Genomic DNA, 27509 nt, shown 5'->3' with positions numbered 1-27509 from the left:
ACCTTTGGAGTGAATAATTTGTTCAGTTAGGGCATGGTATAATACAGTGACACCTGTCTTACCTGAATCACCCTTGGAGTGAATAATTTGTTCAGTTTTTCTGTTTACTTGGGTTCAAAATGCATTGAAATTGACATATACTTAGGAACTTAAGAAAATGTCTGGTTTTGACAGGTTTTCAGATTCTTTAGGATTTGTTTTAGAAAGGTTTCAGTGTATATCAAAATATAGATGATGAATTTTTGATAGAATACCCATTTAGGGATGGATAGTTTCAAATGTATATTTTGCAGTTTGAAATTTTAGGAATTACATGTTAACATTATTGTACAATACGTGTGTAACAATATTCTTTAGGGCTGCTACATTTAAAAACACAAGACTACAGTTTAGTATAAGTATTGAAACTTAGGCATGCTTTAGTTTTCTCAGATTCAAAATAAAAATTGCATTTAAATGTAACTTTTTAGTGAAAATAAGATAAACAGTTTATTATCATAGTATTTCAATTGTGCCATTTGATGGAAAATGGGAATCTTAGACTGCTGGATTACATGTAAATGAAGTAGTTCTGAATTGACATGAAATACGATAACTTATTTTTAATATATGACATTTATTTCTGATATACATTTTTTGTTGTTAGTACAATTTAAACACAAAATGCTGTAAACCTTAAGATTCAATATGAGTGTAAGTGTTTATACTTTTATCTTCTTTTACGTCTTTGAAGTAAGCCATTATTTTTTTGTTTTTGTTAAATAGTCACCTTGTTGATTTTTTGACATTCTGACACACTATAGTTCATGTCAATTAATGAAAAAAAATTAAATTTTGAATATCTAATTGCCTAAGAGTTATAAAATTTAGCTGAGTTTAAGGTAGCTAAAAATCATAATGTTAACCATTCTGTTATGATGATTGTTCATGAAATAAAATTTGTATTTTTCTGTCTTTTCTAGATTGTATTTTAAAATATAAAATGTGAAAACATCTATGAGACTTACTGCCTTTGATTAAATGATATTTGACATTTGTAATGTTATAATCCTTTGTAATAAATGTGAAACTCAAGTTTTGTCAGTCTTTTCTTTGGTTAAAGACATTCTCCACACAATCAATACCAAGTTTCACACTTTCAGGATAAAATGATTTATAGGAATGCATGCATGCATCCATTAAAATAAATTCTTTGAGTAATGCATGTTTTATAGATAGAAATGATCATGATATTAACAACATGCCCAAAAGATTCTGATAAGAGATGGTGGAAATTGAAGATTTTTTTCTGCATACTAATCTCTCTTAAAATATCCAAGCTGTTTCTTTGGGATATTTATATCACACCGAGGTCTACTATGATAGACAGTGCAGGACCTCCTTAATAATGAAACAAGTTTCCACAGTATCATAAGTTATTATACACTGTCTCCTTAAACAACTACATTCAGTTTAATCCCTGATCAGGTTCATGGTGCAAAAACTCTTGAAGTGTTTGCTTATAAACAAACAAGTAGACCCATTCGAAAAAAAATTCTTTGTTCTAAAAATGACATCATCAGATTAAATGACAAGTATTTATCAGTTCCTTAATCTAGTGTGCCATGAATATATTCAAATTCAAATTATTTATTGTTCAAACACATTTTCATTAAAGGGTCATGATACAATAATATTATTATTCTATTTATATGGAAATATCTTTTACACTCTAGAAATCAAACTTTACAAATCTCAGTTTTCTTGTGTACAGGACTGACTGAAGAGGTTTAAAATGTCCTTGACTACACTTTTGGGACTTGCATGAAAGAGATTCATATGTCTACAGTACAAGAAGATGAAAATTAACCTGCAATGATTAGTCAAATTAAACAATGAGCGACTATCGTAATTATGTAAAATTCACTTAAGTAGTTCTATATACCAATTTGACAAGGAATTCTAGGACGTCTTTATTGTGGCGAATTGTCCTAGTATTTAACATTACTTCCTACTTCACTCCCCTGTACTAACTTTCTCTGACAAGAAGGCAAAATGGCGTCTGCAAATTCAAGTTGTGCGCCTTCCTCTTCCTCTTCCTCTTGGCACAGGGATTTATCAGAAACAGTAAATGATTTGACAGTATGTTCGATTTGCCTGGATACAATGAAAACACCGAAATATTTTTCTTGCTGTCTACACACATTTTGCCTGTTATGCATTCAGAGTTACTTGGACAATGCTTTCAAAGATCATATCCCAAGAACTGTGACATGTCCTGTGTGTAGAGCAAAAATGAAAGTTCCCGATAACATAAGAAATGCTGAAGACTTTGCTAAGAAGCTTCCTTTTAATCACATCATTATGAGTCTTATTGATGCACAGAAAATGCAGAAAGGAAAATCATATTGTGGTCCATGTAAAAAGCTGGATGGAAATAAAGAAACCAATGCCAAGGTATACTGTGTTGAATGTCGAGAAGCCTTTTGTGATGAGTGCTCAAAATACCACAAAGCATTCAAAGCATTTGTTGACCATGAGCTTATTGATATAGACAAAGTGTCTGATTTACACCTGAAGCTTGGTTCTCAATATAGCACCTGTAGTGAACACATGAAGAAGATAGAACTTTACTGCAAGGATCATCAAAAACCATGTTGCTTACACTGTGTTACCCTAGAACATAGGAAATGCAATGAAGTTGAAGCTATCGATGAAGCAGCAAAAAAGCTAAGAGATGGGGATTCCTACCTGCATTTATTGAATACATTTGGCATGTTAAATAGATCGTTTGAAAAGGCTACTGATGCTCGTGATCAGCTCCTTTGTGCTAGTCAGGCAGAGGAATGTAGTGGAAAAGGAAAAATTAAAGAAGTAAGAAAATCCATTGAGGAACAACTTGCTAAACTTGAGCAGAAATGTTTAGATAGGTTTGCATTCAGTTGTGGAGAAAATTTGGCAAAGTTGAGCAAGGACATGGAAACCTTCGAAGAAAAGAGAAAAATGGTGATCCATTGTCAAAATATGTTAAAAGCTGGACTTCAGTGTAATTCTGATGTACAACTGCTCTATGATTACAACAACATGAAGTCTCAAAAGGAAGAACTTGAACACTTTTTGATGGAAAATGTGGAAGTCAAATATACAAAAGTGAAGTTTGAAGTAGATGAAGCAGTTGAGAACATAACCAGTCAACTTTCTGCATTAGGTAAAATTGTAGCTACTGAAGAATCTGAAAGCTGTGTATGCAAGACCTTATTAGAAACAAATGTTGAGCCTAGAAATGATTTAGATCTTCAGACAGCCCTTTCAGGAGGCAGCAAGTTCAGTGGAGTTACCATTCATGATGATTACATTCTCTTGGTAGAATACCACAGGTGTAGACTGTACATATTCTTTGATGTAACTGAAGATGGTTACTATGGAAAGGTTAAGCTTAAACAGACTATCAGTTCCTCAGATAAATCTTTATGCCCTTGGGATGTTGCTGGAACCCTTCCAGGGAGATGTGTTGTTTCCTTCCCAAAGAATAAGTTATTAGCAGATGTTTGTTTGAACTCGCGCGCTGTTACCAGATGGATACAAATAAATAGTCCACAGTCTGGCCTATCTTTTTATAGCAACACAATAGTGTCCTCACAAAGAGCAGAAAATTCAACAGGAAAAGATTTGATATGTGTATATGGGTTGAATGGCAATCTTATCAGAGAATTCAAGGCTGTCAGACCCAATTACATCCATGTTGATGACATTGGACGCATTATGTTTTCCAATCGAAATAGTGACAATCTGATGTGCATGACTTATGACTTTCAACCCGTTTTTGAATATTCACATGAAAATCTGAAAGGAGTTTCTGGTATTACAACAGATACTGAAGGAAACATCTATGTGGCAGGGTTCAACTCAAACAACATCCACCAACTTACTCCTGAAGGGAAGCTCAATAGGATTATACTATCAGATGCTAATGAGATTTCCAGTCCAAGAGGGATTGCTTATAAGAAAGATATAGACATTTTGGTTGTGCTGAATGACTGTGGATGCAAGATAGCTATGTTCAGTCTGCATGATTATTACTATTGAAGTATTAAATGTAAATGGTGGTAATACAAAGAATATTTCATATGGTACTAAAATGGGAAAAGTAATAAGCCCAATAGATTTGTGTTCATTTATAGACATTTGAATTAGTATACTTGTGTTCAGTTTTTAGAGAAAATAAATAGATTTGTTTTGACTTATAGACACAAAAAGTAATGTCATATACATGTAGATTGATGGAGAAAAGTAAATGGAAAAAATTAAACACTTCTCAGCATCAAAGTATATCTTCAGTTTGCCTAAGTACTTAATAGAATTAAGATTCATCATCACCTTTCTCTATAATATTCACACTGACCACGGACATACCTGTTTGGGATGATTTTTTCACCTTGGCATGATGGTCCATGCTCCTAGTTAGTGGAGTCAGAGTTACTCATTTACTTTTGTTACTTTGTATCAATTATTTTAGTTACTTTATGTTCTTTGTTGTGTTTGTTTGTTTTCCATGTCGGGTCTTTGTCCCTGGTTTACATTCTTTTGATTTCCACTAGAATCATTATTCCCTTGATTACTCTGGACCTAGAAAATGAAAGTTCAAATTCATAGTCTGCTTTAGTCATCAAATCTTGGCTTGATTTTGCTGTGCATTTTTAATCAGTTCTGCAGAGATGTTCTATTCAATAGAAGGACAATAGACACCAATACACAATAAGTGATATAAACTGTAAATGAGTTGACTGTAAATAAGTGAAACTGGGATGTTTGTTTATTTTGTCATCCACTGCAGATTAGAAAAAATGCACAGCAAAAGTCGGGTAAGTTTTTGATTTAACTTTACATAAAATCAATCTAACTTTCTCATAACAAGTACATGCTATGCCTTAAAATTTTTCTAGATACACAGGTTTGTCTGTTGTCAGAGGGAAAATTGTGGTGAAATTGAGCCCATATTTGTTAGGTTATGGTGAATCTTAAAACTTCTTTTTCTTCAATAATTTTGGTTGGCATATTAAGAACTGGTCAAATAGAAGTTTTGTATAAAAAATAGCAACAAGAAATTACAAATATTAAAACAAAAAATTAAAGAGAGGGGCTGTATGCTTTGTCTTATGAACTCATTATATTTAATATTCCTTTATACTGCATATATAACTACTAAAACACTTTGATGGTTTTAAGTACCTTGTATTCTTGGTTGAATGTTTATCTTCAAGAAAGATAGCAACCTTTTGTTTAATTTTGAGAAAAGGTAGAAAAATATCTTCATATTTCATCAAGAGTTTTTTTTGTTTCAAGATTTAAACAAGGTTATGATGTCTCTAAGTACTAAAATTATGTATACATGTACTGTGTTAAGGTAACATTACTGTTTTAAAACTCATTCTATACTATAGTAATTTTCAATTTTTTAGATTTATAAATCTTTGAAAAAATAATTCTTAAACATTTATTTTTCAAAATAATTTCATTTTCTACTGATGATCCTTTTCTATAGTACATACAAACTCTGAAAAATGTTTTTAGAATTTTATTTCAACACACCTATTTAAGAAAATCCCACTTGACTTAATGCAATTTTTAAATTTAGGTTTTCTGTTTGAATGTTGGAAAAACTACATGTATTTAAATATTTGGTATAAATAAAAACAAAATCCATATGGATATGCTAATGAACAAATCTAGGTCACTTCAAGTAGTTTGAACATCTAGATGTCATATCAGGATAAGAAAGCATGTTTTTGTAATGGTCAGTTGACAACTTTAGGTATTCAAATGAGTTGACATCACATGACTTATTTACCAGGATATGCAAATAGCTCTAGAAATATGCATAATTGAAATTACATTTAAGCCTAATAGGAATTTTTGTTTTTGTTTGTTGACATAAAGTTTTAAAATTATTTCCCAGAGTAGTATGTACCAGTACTATAGAAAAAGATCTGCACTAGAAAAATTAAATTATTTTGAAAAATTGCATTTCTAAGAATTTGTTTTTCAAAGATTTATTAACTCAAATTAACTACATGAGTGTAAATAGCAAACGTTGTAAATCTGTGGTGTGTAAATTTATACTTATTATGCAACATTTGCTACTTTCAAAGTACAATTCAAGCATGCTATTATATTTTTTTCTTTTTTAATATAGTATAGATATTTATTTATATTTTTCAATTCATTTGCAATATGTGTGTAAGATTATTGTTCACACTGATTTTTAAAAATTAGAGAAGAATATATACAGGTAATTTCCATTTGGTATTTCTGTTCTCTTAATTTTGTGAACTTTTTTATGCTTGCTTTGTGACAGGCATGCTATGGTATACCTCTTTCTATTTTTCTGTTGTCATTCTGTTTGTTTGCCAATCAAAACATTGTAGGATTAATGTGTTTTGGGTGAATTTTATTATTTTCATAGTGGTAATGGTGCACCTATTTATTCATCGTTATCATATTTTCAGTTCACCTGGTCGAAGGCCATGTGAGCTATTGATATCACTTGGTGTCTGTTGTCATCGTCGTTAACAATTTTCAAAACTTTTCTCCTCTGACACTACATGACCAATTGGAACCAAACTTGGTATGAATGGGGAATCCTGCATAGAACTGATGTGGGGATTTTTGATTTGTCAAAAAACATAGCCACTGTTACTAAAAATAGAACATAGGGGTCAGACAGTAGTTTTCCGCATATATCTCCAAAACCGTTAGGTTTAGTCAAATTCTGACATAAGGTAAAAGTGTTCAGCATGATGAGATCTATGTGGTCTAATTTTCATTTTAATCTGTTAAGCCATGTTGGAGTTATTGCCATTTTTCAACATTTGTTATTTCTTTCAAAAATCTTCTCCTCAGAGACTACTTGACCAATTGAGACCAAACTTGGTATGCATGTTCCTTGCATAGAATTGATATGGGAATTTTTGATCCGTTGAAAGACATGGCCACCATTTCTAAAAATAGAACATAGAGGTCAGACAGTAGTTTTTCACATATATCTCCAAAACCGTAAGGCTTATCCAAACTCCTTCTATTGCTGAAATGATCCTTATTATAAGGCCTCAAAAGTGTTCTGGGATCAAAGTTGTCAGGCAACTCCTTGTAAGAGTTATTGCCCTTGAAAGACAAAAAATGATTTATTTTTTTTATTTTTTTTTTAGTTTTCAGCCAATATCTTGAAAACTATAATAGATAGAAACAAATATTCATTTAATTATCCTTATGATAAGCCCTACCAAAGTCTTCTTGAGTCAAAATTGTTGGACAACTCCTTGTTAAATCTATGGCCCTTGAAAGACACTTGAACCAGGTGAGCGATTCAGGCTCCTGGGAACCTCTTGTTTGTTTCAGAGCCATGGTAGTTTAAATGCCAAAAAAGTGGGATAGACATACAATGTGCTTTTGTGCAGCTGAGTATTTGATTTTTTTCTAGAACACTTGATGAATATTTATGAAACTTTCAGGGAATGATACAAATTAAGTGTTACACATTCTTCACCATTTTACATATAGGGAGAGAAATTTATGGCTCGAACTCCTCCTTAACCTCTTAATGAATTTTGATAAAATTTTCAGTAAGTAGTTTTAGATGATATTACCATTGCAAGCCGGATATCTGTAATTGAATGTATTTATAGTTTTCATTTAGTTTGCCACTGACTCTGATAAAAAGTATGGGTACTTAGTTTGAATCCAAGGGAATGTTTATCATATTAAAAATATTTTTTGCATCTTATATTTAAGTTTAATTAATGATGTGATTTAAGGTATCTGTCATATCTTGAAAATCCAAATAGAAATATGTCTAAAAAATCAGCAAATGGGTTTGAAATGATGTTAAAACATTATTTTTAATTTGTTTTAAGAGGATTGTTTACATATAGCTATCTAGTAAAAAAAAGGAACTAAATTTGTTATAGTTCTAAGTTCCAATTTCCATACCCCACTGCAAAAAGTGGCAGGGTATTATATGATACCCTCTGAGCAGTTGCGTGTCCAATTGTCCCCTTACAGATTATAGATAACTAGAAAACGGATCAATGAGTTTTTTTTTAATTTGCACAGTTGTTAAGTACCATAAAATACTGAATAAGTTCAATTTTAAGCAAATTCCAAACTGTAGTATTCAAGTTAGGCCATTTTGAACATTTTGCCATCCCCCTTTATTCATAATTATGTTGCAGGGTATCACATAATATTCCATCAATGTAGCATTTTTTTGTTCTAATACCTAACAAACTTATACGGTGTCAAAAAATTAAGCACAATCACGTTTCATAGATGTATCAAGCTTAGATGTAGTGTCCACACATGCCCTTACTGTGCAGGTTTGGCTGAATACCATGGGGAATTTTTAATTTTGTTGTTTAAAACCTTGATCAGAAATTTCATTGTTGATAATTTTTATTCTTGTTATAAAATTAAATTTGTTTTCTTCAGTAACAGTATACATTTTTTTTGCCATTGGTTGCCCATATGTGAAACTTTGATTTTTTTCAAAGGAAAAGTTACTATAATTAGTTGCTCTTCATTTTCAATTTTAGTAGGCAAGTGCACATGAACTTATTTCTAATACTGTACTAAAGATATTTGTTTGGTTGTTTATTTATAGATATGTTAATATGTTCACATTAAATAGTTATTCAAAATGGTTTGTATCTCAATTTGAAATGTTTCAGTAGTTTTGAAGGCCAATGAATTAAATCTTAGAGCCCTACAAGGTTGACTTGTTCACAAACTAGGTGTAGTACCTTGGTCAAATGCTGGAAAAATATTGGGATCAAAACTATCTACAGTTCAATAAATGAAACAATGCATTACTGGGATGACATAAGAAGACACCAGTTTAAACAACATTGTATTTTCATAATTATGGGGCAGAGAAACAGAGACTGAAACAACACAAAACAGACATGAGCAACCCCAACTCCACCAAAAAAAACTGGGAGCACTAATTTGGTGTACTGGTAAGGTAAGGATTCTTGGTTTTATAGCTGACCTGGGAAAAGGGTTCTCATATGCTATCGACTTACGAGTATTGTTAATTCCTAAACAGTTCAACCTCAAAAAACGATCCAAACTTTTCTTCTATGGTTTGAAGCCTTGTGGTTCCAATTTCATAGAATAAGGTGATTATACTCAAAGTATTGTGCCGACACCAAATACGCACCCTATGACAAGGAAACCTCCAAAACATTATACAACCACAATGTTATTTAAAGTTGTATGAAAACAAAGGAACAAGACAACCTGAAAAAAATCCTGACATGGAACAGTTTTATAAAGGTTAAATGCAATTTTCTTTGAACTCATCTGTAGTCAAGTGGTTTTAACACTGAACAAGCATGGAGATTCAATTAATTTCATACAAACTATCTACACCATAAGATACTGCTCTTTAGACATTAAAGAATTATCAAGCAGTTTATAGTGAGATCCACTCATGTGCACAGGAACTAAGTGACATTCATGTTTACCATTGAAATACTTATTTGATTTAAACTCTTGACACATTTCAAAAAAGTACATACTGGTACATGTATATAAATAAAATGTCCTAAGTTTACTTTAAGAAATAGAGATAATTTTTTATAAGAATCTGAAAAAAATCGTGAAATGTGAAACATGCAGAAAGTGCTACAAATTCAATTGAAATGACAACTACCTGATATTCACAACACAGTACAATTCATTATTGACAACCATCTGATATTTACAACACAGAACAAGTCATTATTGATTTTAGAAGAATAAAAGCCTAAGAATCTGCAGTCATTGTAAAATCTACTGTAAGATTTTATGTCAGAATGTTTTCCTATTGTAATGTCTGAGCTTGGGATAAATTTAACACATGACTTTTGTCCTTTTGTCTCAAATTCTAATGTGAATTAATGAAACCTTTAAAATGGCAGGGTTTTATTACCTTATTTAACAAATGTTTGGTTCTTCAATGTAGAAACTGGCACTAAGCAAAATAAAAGCCATAGACGGAAACTAACAAAATAACTTTTTTAATAAAAGATATGTTTAAACAAGCACTTATCAAATACATAATACGTGTATAAGAATATAAATAACAATTTGTCAAAACACTGTGTCCATAAACCATAGCAATTTGATAGTATGCTGATAATATGGAATGTGTATACATTGAGGATCAATTACAAGTATGTCATTATTTGGCTGTGTTAGATTGTAATAAGAGCTTTTTTATCAGTTTGTTAATGTGGAATATATAATATAAAATATGATGCAGGTACTTTTATTTACTACACACACATTGTGCACTATAATAACAGGTACATGTGAACATAATATGAGAACTGCCTGTGCCCTCTATAATAAAAAATTAATGACCTCTAGATAAAACTATAATAAAATTATAAGCTACTGACAAGTAACTTTCCTACTTTCATATTTTGTTATTTGGTACCCATTTTGGTTAGAAAAAGAGGGTCTGGGATCATTTTTACCACAGACTTTATAATTCAAATCTGATTCTAGACAGCTCATAAAAAAATTAAATGGAGCTACCTACTGCAAGTACCCCAGAAAATAAGCTTTAGTATCATAAAATGTACAGTTGGGTTGTCCTTAATGACAAAATGTAAATGATCGAATTTGGATTCCAATGAAGGAGTTTGTCATAGGGTAGTTGTGAAGGCCAATGATACAAGACCTTTTATAACGATACAAAATATTTGGAAGAACATTTATTAGAACACAATTGTATATACAAGGTATATGTACCTAAGTATTTGTATACCAAACAGCTTTGAATAGTGTCATAGCTAAATCCTATAGCCTGCACCATTTCATAAATTAGCCACTTACTGTCAACCAACTTACCTTTATGTTTCAGAATATCAATTCAATTTTTGTTGCCATTTATTTTTGCAAATTTCACTTAAAGTGTATTCTATAATGAAGGGGATTGTTCTCATGACTTTCTCTTGCTTAAAATTTAGCTAAACTTGATTGTTCATGAAAATAATTTGATTCAAAGAATAGTGCTTAAAATTTCATCTACAAATCACAAAAATATCAAAGACACACAAATTAAAGCTATAAAAAACTACTAACAATATCATGGTTTTGATCAAATTTTTCTGTGCATACAAACTACATCCCACAAAAATAAGAATAAAATAAATAGCTTCAGTACATGAATTTTGTTTTGTTAGATACATGTAGAACATAGTTTTCATCTGATAAAATGGTTGGGTTTGCTTAATTGCAACTTATCTTTGTTTATGGCATGAATTTACTGTAAAAAAAGTAATTTGACCATAGTTGTCTCACAGATAGGTTAAGAATACATGGGGTACATGAAGGGTGGCATATCAATTGGCTTTGTTTTATGACCTTCAAAATTAAAAATTTGACACTTTCTTAGTCTAAAATAAAAAATATATTGTATATTTTTTTTATATATATTGCATATAAAAATATATTGTTTTTATATATAAACAATATAAACACCGCCTGCACTAAGTCCAGTGCCCTAGACCACTTGGCCAGCTAGGCTTTATAAAAATATAGCTTTCGCTGGCTGGGTCATTCCTCCTCGTAGGATTAATCTAGGGCTGTAACTTAGTACATGATGTATGGTAGTACAGGACAGTTCATTTACATGTTATTATGTAGGATAGAGGATCAAATTAATGATGCATGTCACAACAAATGAAAATGAACTATCAGACTTTGTGTGTCCACACCACAGACAAACCAACAAAATGATGCATCATTACTCTTTGCTCTCCATATCTAAATATACATTACTATGAAATAACTCTAATGACAATATTTTTAAACTTGTCATAAAAGGAAGACGCTTAAAGTCATATCAAAAGTACCAGTAATTTAGCAAGAAAATTTGAGACCAGCAGCATTGTTTATGCCCTACTACCAGTAAATACATTTCAATCAGAACCTAAATTATGCACTTTTTGTTTATCATAATGTAGTAAATGTACATGCTAACCATAAAATCAATGTATTGTGATCCAATACAAATGGAATGGATGCAAACCTTCACCTGAGAAGTGTTGACCTTGGAAGACCTTGAATAGTTATAAAAAACAGATACTATAGTAAGATAGTAAGGTGATAATTGTAAATGCATAAAATTAACTTAGGATAGTACAAGTAGTATTTATAGTAATGAAAAATCATGTTGAGTACTGGTACATGTACCGGCAAAAATACCATTTACCCACTAATACATTAATTTCTGTAATTTTTACGATGTTTACTTGCTGCAAAAATAGTAGAGGACTTAAATCCAATAGAAAAACTGGCATTATAAAACTAATACCTGATATTAAAAATCACACTTTTGGCTTTAATGTTCATTTCATAATAATTAAAAATTTCTGACTTTATAATATCACTACCAAGGCAATTTGACCCATCAGTAAAAATTCTTGCATTTTCATTTCACTTCATAATTAACAATTTGCTTTATTTTGAATAAGATTCAGCAGAGATTACTTTTCAATCATACCACATAACAGATATAATCACATCATTTTTGAAGTTTCAATGAACAAAATCTGTCACATTTAATCAAGTTTATCGTATAAAGTAAATTCTACCAAAAACATCCATAGTAACAAAGACAATCTTATTTTTTTCAAGCATTATTATTTAATTTAGAATTTCAATGAGCAAGATCAGATGAAATATCACAGAACTTTAAACAAAAGAATACAAAGACATTTACAAGCAAATAAAGCTAAAGATCATTTCATTATTATGCAGCTACATATGAATATTGCTATTTTGTTCATTATACTTCTAACCAGGAAATTAAACACTTCAATACAATTGGCAAACAAAAGATCACTGAGTTTGTAAAATGTCTACGGAGTATACGTTTTTTAGTATATACCATTGTCATTCTTCAACGGAAATTAATTTCTACCATTTAAAGAATGACTGTTATTTTTTTCGATCTAAGAAGAAATAACCTCAATCATGTGGTGCACACTAAATAACCTGCATAGCATATTATTTTAAATGGTGCATCCAAGGCAATGAGGTTATTTCAAATAGACCTAAAAAAATTTACCAGTCATTCCTTATAATTTAATTTAAGTACCAAAATTCAATGAGTAAATCATTTAAAAAAGTTTGATGACATTACAGTTGTTATAAAATTTGGTCTATGAGATGATGAACAAAATTTTTGATCCAATCAGAAACCTTGTAACTTCTGAAATTAAATTATTCTCAGTTAATGGTTACTTTTTAGCCACAATTTCCTGCTACATAAGTTACATATTTTCATACTAGTCTACAAATTTATCTCCTTCAGTCAAGCATTGAATTAAATTATTTCTCCAGCCTGATAGTAAAATTTAGATTATGACATCATCTTGAGTGAAGAAATTACCTGCCTGAAATAGAGTCTGTATGTAATAGCACTTATATGTTAAGTAAACATTTTCTCTATTTCTGTCTGAATGTATAAGTGAGTGATATTTTAATTATGTGGATATGACACTTCTTTGCTGTTTGCAGTAATAAAATTTCTTAGTAGTCTTCATAAGAACCATGCAAATTCTGAAATATGTGATACACCCTCAGAAAGGCTACACATTTTTATTTTTGATATTAAGTTGTTTTGTGAGTCTAAATAATGAAATGCATAATCATTCATTCCAATCTGCCTGCTCTTAGGAGATAATCCACATTGAAAATGCAATAGTTTCTATTGTATTTTAGTGTCATTTTCAGAGTTATCTCCCTAAATGTTGAATTCTATAAAACACTCTTTATAATTTTTATCTCCGATGAACAGCGGTTATATGAAAAACCACAAGTTAATTTCTGTTTACTGTAACATATAAAACAAAATATCAAAAATAAATATATGTAGGCTTTCCAACCATGAATCACATTTTGCATGATTCTTAGCTGGAGTACTACTTAAACTGTGTGGTTTTACTCCAAGAAAACCATGCAAGTTGGTACCCAAGGAACCATAGTTATTTTGCTGAGTACATAGACTGTAGAGAACAGTACAATAATTATTGTCCTCACTTTATAGTAAATATCTTTCTAAATAAGATTCAAGACTTTGGCAAACATTTTTTTTCTTTTATGACTAGGTAATCACAACAGTTCTACTTTGAAGTCAAAAAATAATTTAAAGGGAGATAACAACAGCACATGGTTAAATATATTTAACATTCTAACATCACAGAAATAAAATCATTTGTTAATTTGTAGGTTTAAATGGTTTGAAATTAGTTCCCCTTTGGCATTTGTAAACAGTATGTAGATGACCATGAAAAGGATTTCTCTGTTTTTGTCTTGTAAACTTTAGAGTTTTGTCTTGCTCCATGGCATTTGTCTAGGTCCTTTCACTTTCTTTTCTATACGTTGATTGAAACCTGAAAGAATAGGTAACTTGATAACCAAGAGAAAAAATCCTTCAAACAAGGTGTAATTTGAATCTGAATAATTTTTGGAATGTAGTAATACCTTCCCCCTGTTACAATGAGGATGAAAAGCCATGCATCCATGGCTTAGGAAAGTTTACTTATTTTATTACATATAGTATACCTACTCCTATAATTACTTACACTTGAAATTGGCCAAAACCAATACACATTAAAGTCATTTTTTTAGCAGTCCAAAATTCCCTCGGCCAAATGTAAAAAAGTAACTGCTGACTATAAAAAAATTTCTGTAAAATACACCAACTATGGGCGTATATGATAAAAAGTGTACAAAGTCATCAAAATTCTATTTTCGAGTCAACAAATAATATTTAAAGACCACTTTCAACATACAAAAGGAATAAATTTTTTTAAGGACAGTGTCAAGGTCCTGTATATGCGGCACAGGTTGTTTAAGCCATAAGTAATTAGTTATCCTAAAGTTTAATAATATACAGTTTCCAGATCCTGTTACATAATAACCTCTTACCTGGTGCTGAATTTGATTTAGGATCTGTGTGATCAGATGTGTTCTTAGTGCTGAACTAAAATATACAGATAAATTTTATGTTATTAGAATGATTATAAACACTACTAAAAAAACTTTTATTTAACATCTTTTCATGGTAAAGCATCTTTAAAAGAACTTTATCAAGGAATAAATAATAATAGAAAACCTGTCTCTGTAAGAATTATATATGGAAACACATTTAATGGTTAATACTGTATATGCTATCAAGGATTTGATGATTTTTACTACCAACAAAAAACACTCACAATATACAGAAAAAAAACACTATATTCATTAATTTCTTGAGGTGAATACTTGAACTAATAGGTATCATTATACAAACAAGAGGCTCCCAGGAGCCTGAATCGCTCACCTGGTTAAGTTTTTGCCTTTCAAGGGCAATAACTCTAACAAGAAGTTGTTCGACAAGTTTGACTCACACTTTCGTAGGACATATCATAAGAATCATTTCATCAATTGAAAGTATCTTTTTTATTATTATTATTACAGTTTCCAAGACACTGGCTAAATACTGCTAAAAAATCACTTTTTGCTTTTTATGGACAATTATTCTAACCAGGAGTTGTCTGACATCTTTGATCCCAGCAGACTTTTGTAGGCCTTATCATAAGGATTATTTCAGTAATTGAAAGTTTCCTTCTATCTATCACAGAATTCAAGATATTGGCTGAAAACTGTAAAAAAAAACATCATTTTTCACCTTTCAAGGACAATAACTCTAACAAGGAGATTCAAGATTCAATGCACACTTTTGTAGGCCTTATAATACGGATCATTTTGGCCATTGGAAGATTTTGGCTAAATCTAACTGTTGTGGAGATACATTTGAGAAACTTCTGTCTGATCCCTATATTCTATTTTTAGCAACAGTGGCCATGGTTTTCAATGGATCAAAAATCCCAACATCAGGTCTATGCAGAATTAACTTAGGAACATTCATAATAAATTTGGTTCTGATTGGTCCAGTAATGTTAGAGGAGATTTTTGGAAGAAAAAAACATTAAAAAGGGTAAAAACACGTGAAAAAATGGCAATAACTCCAACATGACATAACAGATTAATATGAAAATTTGACCACAAAGATAGATCTCATCAAGCTGAACACTTTTACCTTCTTTCAGAATTTTGCTAAACCTAACGGTTTTGGAGATATATGCAAAAAACTTCTGTCTGACCCCTGTTATATTTTCAGTAACATTATCCATTTTTTTAATGGATCAAAAATCCCCACACAAGTTCTATGCAGGATATCCCAAGGAACATTTATACCAAGTTTGGTTCTAATTGGTCAAGTAACAGGTAGTGTCAGATAAGAAGAGTTTTGAAAAATTGTAAAAGACGACGGATGCCGATTGATGGAAATAGCTCACCTGGCCTTTGGCCAGGTGAGCTTAAAAGAAATAAAAGGAAATGCAGATATAAAAATGCACCATTTTTAAGCACTTTAATTCCACTTTCCAAATTCAGTAATACTTTCTACAAGCTGAGTCCAATCAAGCAAGAATATGTAAGCAGTACCCATTAAATATGTCAAGTTTGTATGTTTCAGCAATTTAATTATAATCATATGACTTCATATCACTTGTCCACCAATGGCAAATAATCATATAATTTTTTTTTTTTTAAATATTCCAAGATCTATCAGCTCTAAGTAGCCAGAAACACTTGCTTGGAAAGTCAGAAATCTGCAGGCTGTATATTTTGATCAAGCAGAACAAAAAGTAAAAAAATGGGTAGCAAAGAAATATGCCAAGATAATTTTCTCCATAGCATTTCAATGGGCAACTTTAAAGTGGTTGTAGCACACAAGCCTCTGGAAAAGCAGATTGTCTGTAGAGGGTGTTGGGGCCAACAGCCAAATAAATATTGACCAAGGTGAGCAATCAAAATAAAAAAAGCTGACAAAAAGGAATGTGCATTTCCTGTATCAATAAAAACAATATCCCATAATAAAACCTTAAATCACCATACCAATTCTACTTTGTTTCTGCAGATTACTTTCAACAAGAAGACGAACTGAAGAAACATTGTTTTACTAGGTATAATTTGAAATTAATCTGTTCATTGGGATCTGAGACTTTTGTGACAAAATTTTGGTGCAAAGAATAATGGATGGATGAACAAAGTGATTCCCATAGTTGAGTTCGGGTATACATGTAATAATATTATACTTCATACAAAAACACAAATTTCTATTGGATAAGCAATATGTGTTACTTTGGTCTATTCCTTTCTAGCTCCGCCCCTTAAAAATTATTGGTAGTTTTGATATATCATCATGATATATCACTCCAATATATCACCCTTATTACAATATGTCTCCCGCTTGACAACCTTTCCTTGTCCGTATTCACATCCCTTCCCTTGTCTGTATTCACATCCCTTTCCCTGCCCGTATTCACATCCCTTCCCTTTTCATTTAAGATAAAATGAATATCTTTGTTCTTCTGCTATTGTTGATTCATTTGAATGAATTTCCTCGTTTGTCTACCCCAGACTTGAATTTTTATGAGCAACTCGGCGGGTGTTTCTAGAAAAGCTGAGGACGCTTACCCTACCGGTGCACCTGGTCCATGCTCCCAGTTTTTAGTAAAGTCCCAGTTGCTCATTTGCTTTTGTTGTATGTATGATTTTAGTTACTCTATATTCTTTGTTGTGTATGTCTGTTTTCCATGTCTGGTCTTTGTCCCTGGATTACATTCTTTTGATTACCGCTATAACCTTGGTTCCCTTGATTACTCTTTAAAATACTTGTAAATTTCATTCCAGTTTGACTTTTACTATATCTGATGAACTGCAACATTTACATAAGAGTTTAATTTCACATTAGTTTCTTAAAGGTTATGCATATGTTCATAAAAGTATGATGTATTAAAATGGTATTGTATATAATACAAGTACTATCCTTAAAAAAGATAGCCGACATATTTTCTTGCTTTTCAGTCTATTTGTTAAAATATTTAATTCCATAATGCATAAGATACTTTACCCCATTAATAATTCAAAAATAATGTAGTATGTTTAGATTCCCACAATATTTACTGTCATTGGAACACCCATAACATGCATTGTAAACTGTGTGATCACTGTACTATGTTTCATATATCAATGAATTATTTAATCGGTTCAACAAGTAAACTATTTACAATTATCCAACAAATGAAATTCAAAAAACTGTTTTGATTTAATATAAATATTATATATTATCCACTGAAATGTGAGGTTGTAAGCTCAATCGGTTACATTGCCATGGTTAAGCATCATGGGTGCCATGTGATGCCAATTCAGGGAACTCAATAGACACTGCGACAGAATAACACACACTACCTACAGCAGAAGGTGATACACTGAGTAACACACTAAGAAAATATATCACCCTCGACTATGTCTCCGTTGATATACCCACCTCATGTGTAACTTCGGCATATCACCCTCTACTGCAGACAATATGTGAATAATAACTAGAGAAAAAAAATCACCACAGCCATTTAAAAGAAAGTCAGTAATAACCTCTCTTCAAAGTCAATATCAGCTCAAAATAAACATAAATAGAAGTTCATAGTCTAAATTCTTTAAAAAAAAACTTGATTAGTTCAAAGCCAACAGTTGCATGCACAATGATAGAATGCCTTGCTTGTCATTGATAAAGATTAATTATGACCATGGACAGCCTATATAAATCCAAAAATTTAAAGCAAACTTAGTGTCAAGAAAGCGTCAGTAATGCTGATAAAAGTCAGTTAATTTAGCAATAGATGTCCAAGTTTCATTTTAACACACTTACATTTTATTGTTGTCATTTTGTTTATAATTAATTTATCAAAGAAAGTACTGCTTACAAGATACTTTCTTAAAATCTATTTAACTGATTACTTGAGTTTGATTATTGTGTGCTACTGTAAAACAATACAAGTGTTCAGTAGATTTACATGACTTTTTTTAACCCTCATGATTTTTTGATAAAAAATAAATAAAAATTTTATTTTAAATAGAGTAAATAAATGTGAGCGACCATTTGCCTGATGTTAAAAAAATCTCATTGAGTTATTTGCGTCTATACACATTTCAAAATCTTAAAATTGATAGAAAATGACAAACAGGTTCATCATTTTTAATCCTTAGAGTAAAGAAAAATGGTAAATTAACGGATTTTTAAGAATGAAATATATGAAACTTTGTTTTTCATAGTAATTTTACCATTGTTCAGACAATTGGGGAAGCATTAACAGTGATTTAAGTCAGTATCAAAAACAAATTGACATTGGTAATTCATTGTCTTACATATAAAAATGTTCTTGTTTCAAAATATTTCTGAAAAGAACCTAAAATGGAAAACCAAAAGCGAACTATTTTTTTTATTGATGGATAATACATTTGAGATAAATTTAAGTTGAACAATTACTCCAATTGCTACTTCTTACTCTAAGATAAAAATAAACATACTCTGAACTTGTATAGTCTTAACATGTTCTAAGTGTAGTAAAAGCTATAGGCTATTCTAAAAAAAAAATTTAAATGTGAATTAACCGTTCTTTGTCTAGTCCAACTTCCCATCTGAAACATTAAAAGATTTCCAGTAAACCAAACTTATTATTCTATAAATCTATGAGAATCAACCACCAGCAATATTAATCTTAAAATACCCTCTTTTCAATTCTGGTCAAGTTTTTCAATTTAGAGCTATAGTTCTGGCCGATATTATAAGAAGAGAAACATTTCCAACTCGTCATGTCACCGTTGCCTACCAAATAAAAAATTATTCTATCCAGTGTTATAGTTAACATGCTAGCTTTTCATTCTCAGTCTAAACTTAAAAAAAATAAAATAGGAAATTTACCCCAAAAAAAACATTCTTTTGTCATAAGAATATATAGGTAGCAGCTAGATCTTATACCAGTATGTTCTAGTATTTGATAACAATTCAAAAAATGTCTATCCACCATCAGTAACATGTCTTCCAATAAATGATCACAAAAGTCATATGTTTTTATCAACACTCCAGACAGTATATTGTACTACAAGAAATGATTTCTATTGACTTCAATTCATGTCCTAATAAAATGTGATACTAAATACAAAAGCAATATTCTATTTTATTTAGATTCATGTAATTAGGACACAGAATAAATTATTTTTTCTATACTTTCAAAAACCTTTAAAAAAAACTGAGGAAGGGTAGCTTTAAGAACATTAAATGATTCCTGAAACTAGCATCTAGGTAGACCAATACCTAAAACTTTCTTCAACTGTACTAATTTAATGCAAAATAATCTTCAGTATAAAATGTCTAACTTACTAATTTGCATGGCAAGGCAACCACAAGTATATAGCAAAATTTAACTCCTCATTCATATAAGTACAAATTATACTACATTGTTTATATTAAACCAAAATATTTAAAAGACCTTTATCTTCCTATGAATGAATAAGATACAAATTCTTCCGGTAAACTGTTAATAAAAAAGGTTAATGTACCAATTTTTTAATGATTATGATTAAAAGTTATAAAAGTGCATTGTAATAAATTCTACATGCAATCAGTTATAACAGTTGCTGATATACTGTGAAAGTACTATGGTTCGTGGGGATCCAATTTTCGTGGTTTTCGTGGATAGGCCAAACCAAAAAATTTGGTTCCCAACAAAAAGGAGATTTCCTTGATATGTATCCTGAAAACCTCAAAACAACAAATTCAAGAATCCATGAACTTGTGTTTCTTCCCTAATCCACGAAAATTGGTATCAACAGATTAAAGTACTTTCACAGTGACAGCTAAGACTCATTAACATGCATCCATTATATAAAATTATTCTTCCAAATATTTATTAAAGTATACCATTACACATCATCCGTTAAAAAAGCTTCAGACTTTGTATATAAACATTATACATTAATCACTAGCCACACTTCAAAGCTAACACAACAAACCTCTGGATTTTTGAGTTGTCCAAGAGCATATTTACTCTGTTGGACAACATCATGATACACCTCTCCTACTACTCGCTCATGTTTACCGTGGAAAAGCGACTTACGGTGGAATGGTTTATTCAGCTACAATGATAATTCATAACCTTATACAGAAAAGATAATGTCCGTGGAATGAGTTACTCTGCTACACTGGTAATTCATAACCTTATACAGAAAAAGGTATTGTCAGTGGTATAATTTTCTCTGCTACAAAAATGATAATTCATTAGATTATGTAGGTGGAATGGGTTACTCTGCTACACTAATAATTCGAAGCCTAGTCAATACATTATGTATTTCATGGGGGTCAAGTTATCATATGGATTGAAAAACGTACCCCAGAACACAAATTGCAGATTTTGTTGTTAACTAATTACCAATCAACTCTGCTATCTATTTCAAAAAATGAGTGTTGTACCAGAAATTATCTCATATCATTTTATCTATTATCATTATAGTAAAATCTTTTTCAAACAATTTAGCCCCGTGCAGATCTGGGTGTCAAAAGAATAGGCCTGCAGCAGCGCTAAGCATGTCGTAAAAGGTGACTAAAGCGCTCTGCCACAGAGCTAATGGGTTGTGTGCCCCAGGTGGTGGAATGGGGTACCCCTGGTGTGTTACATTCTGGGGTTGTCAGCCTATAATACAGAAAACCTGACCATTAAACCATAGTGGTGCACCGTGTTGGGAAAGATGCCACGTTCCTCTCACGTTAAAGAACCCTGCTGTGGTATTGGATAGAAGTAGGAACCTTTGCGCTCCACCACAGGAGGCTAAATTGCCCGACCTTACCCATCCTTCCCTTTTTCTAGTGGCAATCAAAATTTGTCAACCCTATTATCCTTGTGTCCCTTCCCATTTTTCATTTCATCATCATTTCATGTTCATTTTATCATCCATTTCATGTTCATCGTCTGAATATAGCTGAAATATTGCTGGTCGGACGTTAAACCCTAACAATCAATCAATCAAACAATTTAGCCACATGCAACATTAACAGACAGATAGACAGACAAACCAATGGAGACTAGAAATGATTCACATACTTTAATTCTTTCAACCTCAAACTAGTTAGCATTGCAGAAAAACAAGTATGGTAAAAACATTTGTACAGTTCCATAAATTTTTTGGGAAAAAAAAGTTCAAATTATAAATGTCAGTATTTCTATGTCTCCCATTTCTAAGAAAAAGAAGGAAAAATACACATAAGTATACTTTTTTAACAAGGATAATAACTGAAACAGAAATGAGATTTTCAAATCCAAAGTTCAAGTGCATTGCCCATCATTAAAATTGACAGATTGTTTCCATGTCCAAAGTTCAGTCATCAGTGTAAACAGGGGCAGATCCAGACACTTTGAAAAGAAGGGGTGCCAGTCATGGTTCCTCAGAAAAAGGGGGGTGCTAGGACATTATTTGCCACTTTTTGCCAAGTTTACACATGAAAATGACAAATTTTCGAAAAGGGGGGGTGGGTGGATGGGTAGGTGGATGGGTGGATGGGTAGGTGGGTGCGAACCCCCTGCAACCTCCCCCTGGATCCACCACTGGTACATTGTCATAAAATTCTGTTCGTGTATACTTTACCAGTATGAGTGAATGAAACAATTCCTTCAAAATGCATTTTCATGCAATATTTTAAAAAAATCATATGCACATTTACAGAATAAATTCAATGCATTGTACTACCAGTTTACTCATTCATGCAAATAACTTGTAGTATGGCATAACAGAAGAGAAAAAGTCTTATAATTATCATGCAAACTTATAAGTTCTTATTACAAGGTTTGACAGCATACAGCAACAGCTCACCAAATTTGTTATCCCTATTGCATTAGCTCCAAGATTCTGTATTGGAAAACATGCTGTTAGTATCCTATCACTTAGCCAGTGCCCAGAATAATAAATATAACCGTACCCAAGACACTGAGGGAGTTCTACATATCCCCCTCTGAAAACAAGGAGACAGAAATACATCCTGCACTATTATCTTTGATATATTATATATAGGGAGAATAAAGCGTGACATTTTTACCATTTGTACCCTTTTCAGGATATTTCTTGCTATGGGTCTGTAAATGGTATTATATCCTACCAATTATCAACCCTCTTTGACCATAAGACATATCAAAATGAATGTAATCATGTATGGTATTCTTATCAAACCTCATTTTGTCAGAAATTCAGAAGGAAGTTAGTTAAGATAAAGTTCAATTAATGCTGAATTAAACACTGATTTCTTGCAGATTTTGTACTGACTGGTTATGCACAGGAAAAACAACTAATTCTTAATCAATTTGGTTCCTGAATTAAAAATAAAATTAACAGCCATAGAAAAGTATAAGCATATTTAAGACCAAAATCTTCTTTAAAAAAAAACAACAAAAAAAAAAACAAAACAAAATCATAATTAAGGACTAGATCTAAACTGAAATATTGACTTAGTATATTATTAGCAGTTATTGCTATTATCAAAATTCAGAGATTGAGGATGTGCCATAGTGTGCAGAAAAATTTTTTTTTTACGGACTGACAGACAGAGTGCAAATCTAAAGTCCCCTTCGACTTAAGCTGGTAGGGGACTAAAACTGTGACTACTTAATTTATAAACCTGCTCTCTTCTAAAACATATAAATTACTCTTTAAAATACAATCAATCGACTTCACACAAAAGGTCCATATTGGTATTTTGCTATGACCTTTTGACCAACTGTAAACCAGAAAATCTACACTGGCTCAGTTTTAATGAAAGAGATACTTTGCAACAACATTAATTTGCATTACAGGTCTTACTGTGAAAATTGCATAAATAAAACTGCCATTGAATTTCCTGGCTTACAGTATACAGGTACCTTTATCTTCACTACTTACCAGAGTACTTGTAATCTTGTTTTTCAATTTATCTGTCAATATAAGAACAAATATGGCTTAAATGAATTACTAATGGATCAATTTTAACATCTAAGATTTTTTAAACTAAATGTCAAATAGGACATGCTAACTCGCATCTTTTAAAAATAAGAAAATGTAATTATTTTGTCAATAGATTATTTGTGGATAGAGTAATATATTGTCATTTTACACAAGACAGTCACTTCATACCATTTATCTAGTCTGAAACAAAATAATCATTTTTATGAATAAAGTCCCTTTACATATCATAGTACAATCTTAACTAGAAATACTGTGTACAAGCTCAGAAAGAGAATACCCCCTCTGGAATGGAGTTCAATGTTAAACCCTATAGTTCAATAATCTCATATGGAGTCCTCTAACAGCATATATTCCTGCAAATCTACATATGATGCCTAAGCTTCTTATAAAATTTCATCAAAATCCCTTGAGTTGGTGAAGAAAGAGTAATTCCCCTTCGGGGTCCTCCAACAATAAGTGTATAACACAATAGGTATATACCACATGCATATTTACATATGATGCCCAGCCTTCCTGTTAAATTTCATCAAAATCCTCAAGCAGTTAAGGAGGAGTTTCTCTCACAAGGTTTTAACCTGTAACAGTTGTGAGTTATTGTCCAAAATTCAGATGTCAGCTCCTTTTTTTGTATGAATAATATTCCATAACTCAAAAATTTACCTACCAAATGGGGAACTTAAATCTGTAGACAGAAACAGGTCAACAAATTTCATGAAAATTGGAAAAAACAGTTATGAGTTGTTGAGCAATATGTCAATGACTGACAGATGGATGGGCAGACGACAGTTTAGCAGAATACATCCTGTCTAGAAAGACTGTCATATAAAAAACAAACAATGATGTTCTTTATCTTGATGATGATTATGAGTACTTACACAACCTGTAAGTTTGTTTGGGTGATGCTCATGTTCATTAAACCCATTAACTTTTCTGCAGTTCATCTATAATATTTTGATTACATTTGGTCAGATTGATGCATTTTATAAATTTAACCTTAAACTTTATACCTACCTGTAACACTACTTTTAGTAGTGTCGGAATGTGTTTCTGGTTCATTGTATTCTCTTTTAGGTAAAGGAGGTCCATCATCCTGAATATAAAGACAAATAAGTATCATTAAACCACATCAGTGTTCAATATCCCCTGACAGCATTGTATGCCAATTCATTAAACCTCAGTATTTTACAAACCTTCATGTACCCTTGTTAATTCTTATAAATATAGCAGAGCTTTGACAAGTATCTAATCTTGTACTATTTTCAGGTTGTATTTACAATATTTCTTTGTTGTATAAAGACACCCTATGAAATGGCTGACTGAAATAGACACTTTTTCTCACATTGACTTGTATTTTTTCCTAAACATACACAAGGAAATGCACAGTAAGAAATAGCCATTGAATAGGCCTGAACAATAAAACAGCAACTTTCAAATTTGACCTACATACCTTCAAGTTAAATTCTATCATTGTAAAAATGAAAATGTTTTGTAGAAGTGAATTAAAGTATGACAAGGGCAAAAATGTGAATCCTTAGTCAAAAGGTCCTCTCCTTTCAAAGAAGGAAAGGTTGGGACAAGTTTAAAAGTTTGAAAATAAAACAGACTGCATGGCTGGAGCGAGCCGATGTTCCTCAGTAAAAGAAGCTGCTAGGACATTATTTGCCATTTTTTGTTAATTTTACACATGAAAATGACAAATTTTCCAATAAAAAGGGGAAGAAAGGGTGCCAACACCCTGCAACCCCTTGTAGATCCCCCACTGGACTGAAAAGTAGCAAGTTCTTCTTCAATTTAACTTTCATGTCGGGTAAAAACCAGTGTTTATTCAAAATAATTATAGATTGATCCATCCATCATTATCCTAAGGTTTCATCCTTTATTCTCCTTTCACTGATAGGTTATCAAAATTATATTCATCTGACATCAAACCGTCATTCTGAGATGTGGACATTTACAGAAGACAAATGCCATACATACATTGGAATATCTCCATCACATATCTTCCACTTTTGGAAGAGAAGTACACTTTTTGAAGAGAAGAAATCATACCTTTAAACCTTTCATGTGGGACCAGTTCATGTGGGAGATTCTCCCCCATTGACACAGTCTCATGTATATGTAAAAGCAAATTTTGTATACACAAATTCAAATATTTGGTATTTTTCACAGAAAATTTAGTAAGTTTAAACAATCTCAAACACATCTTATGTGGAAGATTCTAAACTTTTTATCGATTTTATGGAAGTCTCCCCTAATGTGTGAGTGTTAAAAGGTTTACAAAATTAGAGCAACAAAAGTAATACTTACCCTAACAGGAACATCACCAACTGTAAGTTAAAATATAATACAAATAAATTCATATTAACTTTATTAGAAAATAATAATAATAATAAAATACATTGGTACTTTTTTTCATTCTGACTCTTATCCAGAAATTATTGTATTTTTTTTTTCATTTAACACCTTTTTAACTTTGTGATATCTAAGAAGTCCAGTCATATTGGTCAATTTTCTCTTAATGGTTTAGGTCACAAACTCGAAAATATATCACAGCCTTTATTTTGTGAAAGGGAAGCTTGTATTAAAATTTAATGCAGATCACTAAACTTCTACTTAATTTATTCACCATAAACCACATGTCTTTAAAATGTAGGTCCAAATGTTTTTTTCTGAAAAATAACATTAACTGGAACAACTGTGAGAAAAGCTCACTAAAGAATAACCCTAATACTCACTCCAGAGACCATATAGTCAAAATATGAATCAAGTTCTATGCAGACTGAGAATAGAACCATGTGCTATGATACCGATATGACATACTTAAGTGAAATTTTCTATCTGCCTAACTTAAAGATAAAATACTATCCGAATAAAGATAATACAAGCTGTTGTGTCATAATTTAGTCACAAGGATGGCACAAAACTCTACTTCTACACAGTTTTAAAAAAATTTTACACAAAAATGACAGGATCAGGGGTAGTTTTCTAATCCAAAAATATACAGCACAAGCTATGAACAATAAAATTTGTTGTCAGAAGTCATGATGGTACAGAAGTCTATTTTTGCATAAATATTGAAGAGTTCACAAATGCACCCTATATTTTCTACATAAAATGTCTCATGAAATAAGCTATTTTAGCACAATTTGGCTAAAATTTCTTATTGTTATTGGCAACTGCTGATACCTTTTTAGAATCATGAAAGAGGCCAGAGTTAGAAACTATCAGGTACTGGAGCAAAATGGATATATGCTATAAATAAGCAAGGGTTATATATGAACTTGTATAGGAATTTATGTTCACTGAAAAGCAAGAGGTTACATTTTATCTACAAATAATTTAATTTAATAGATAACAAGCTTTCTAACTGGATAATAAAATTTGTCCATCATCTCATAGACCAAATTTTGTATGTGACTGTGACGGCATGAACCCTTTTTGATAATTTACTTATTAGATCTTGAATCTAAAATTGAATTATAAGTACAGTAGATTCCGCTTAATTGCATAGCCTATTTGCCAGTAAAAATTATGCAAATAACCGGGCTATTCTTATAACCGAAATTACGATTTTACCGGAAGTGCGAGTTCAGGTAAGACGACGA

At 31.4% G+C, this 27509-nt stretch overlaps 2 protein-coding genes across 8 annotated transcripts in view; one reads left to right on the top strand and one right to left on the bottom strand.

Moving 5' to 3' along the window:
• The first annotated feature begins 1922 nt into the window (after positions 1-1922).
• LOC148627576 (uncharacterized) lies at positions 1923-4201 on the top strand. The gene has a single exon (XM_088575263.1). It carries the CDS (start codon positions 2035-2037, stop codon positions 4063-4065), a length of 2031 nt encoding a protein of 676 aa, XP_088431389.1. The 5' UTR covers positions 1923-2034; the 3' UTR covers positions 4066-4201.
• Positions 4202-10018: 5817 nt separating this feature from the next.
• The window catches only part of LOC148627575 (uncharacterized), a 37765-nt gene continuing 20274 nt past the window's right edge, over positions 10019-27509 (bottom strand). The window contains exons 12-18 of one of the 7 annotated variants that reach the window (XM_088575022.1): positions 26212-26231; positions 24916-24994; positions 23842-23873; positions 20932-21054; positions 19531-19557; positions 14962-15016; positions 10019-14423 (exon numbers count right to left, since the gene is read on the bottom strand). In XM_088575022.1, the coding sequence (XP_088431148.1) occupies positions 14353-14423; positions 14962-15016; positions 19531-19557; positions 20932-21054; positions 23842-23873; positions 24916-24994; positions 26212-26231 (407 nt within the window). In that variant the 3' untranslated portion in view covers positions 10019-14352. Of the gene's footprint in view, positions 14424-14961; positions 15017-19530; positions 19558-20931; positions 21055-22752; positions 22819-23005; positions 23043-23841; positions 23874-24915; positions 24995-26211; positions 26232-27509 lie in introns of all 7 variants that reach the window. The other 6 variants (XM_088575071.1, XM_088575040.1, XM_088575048.1 and 3 more) reach the window with 6 other exon arrangements.

The sequence above is a fragment of the Perna viridis genome, chromosome 1, assembly GCF_037379345.1.
Source record: "Perna viridis isolate PV_CMFRI_1.1 ecotype Kerala chromosome 1, ASM3737934v1, whole genome shotgun sequence".
Taxonomy (NCBI): domain Eukaryota; kingdom Metazoa; phylum Mollusca; class Bivalvia; order Mytilida; family Mytilidae; genus Perna; species Perna viridis.
Note: the sequence above shows the minus strand (reverse complement) of the source record. Positions and strands in the feature narration are given on the sequence as shown.

Excerpts from the sequence above, each read along its gene's own strand:
- LOC148627576 (XM_088575263.1), top strand. The coding sequence starts at position 2,035 with ATGGCGTCTGCAAATTCAAGTTGTGCGCCTTCCTCTTCCTCTTCCTCT.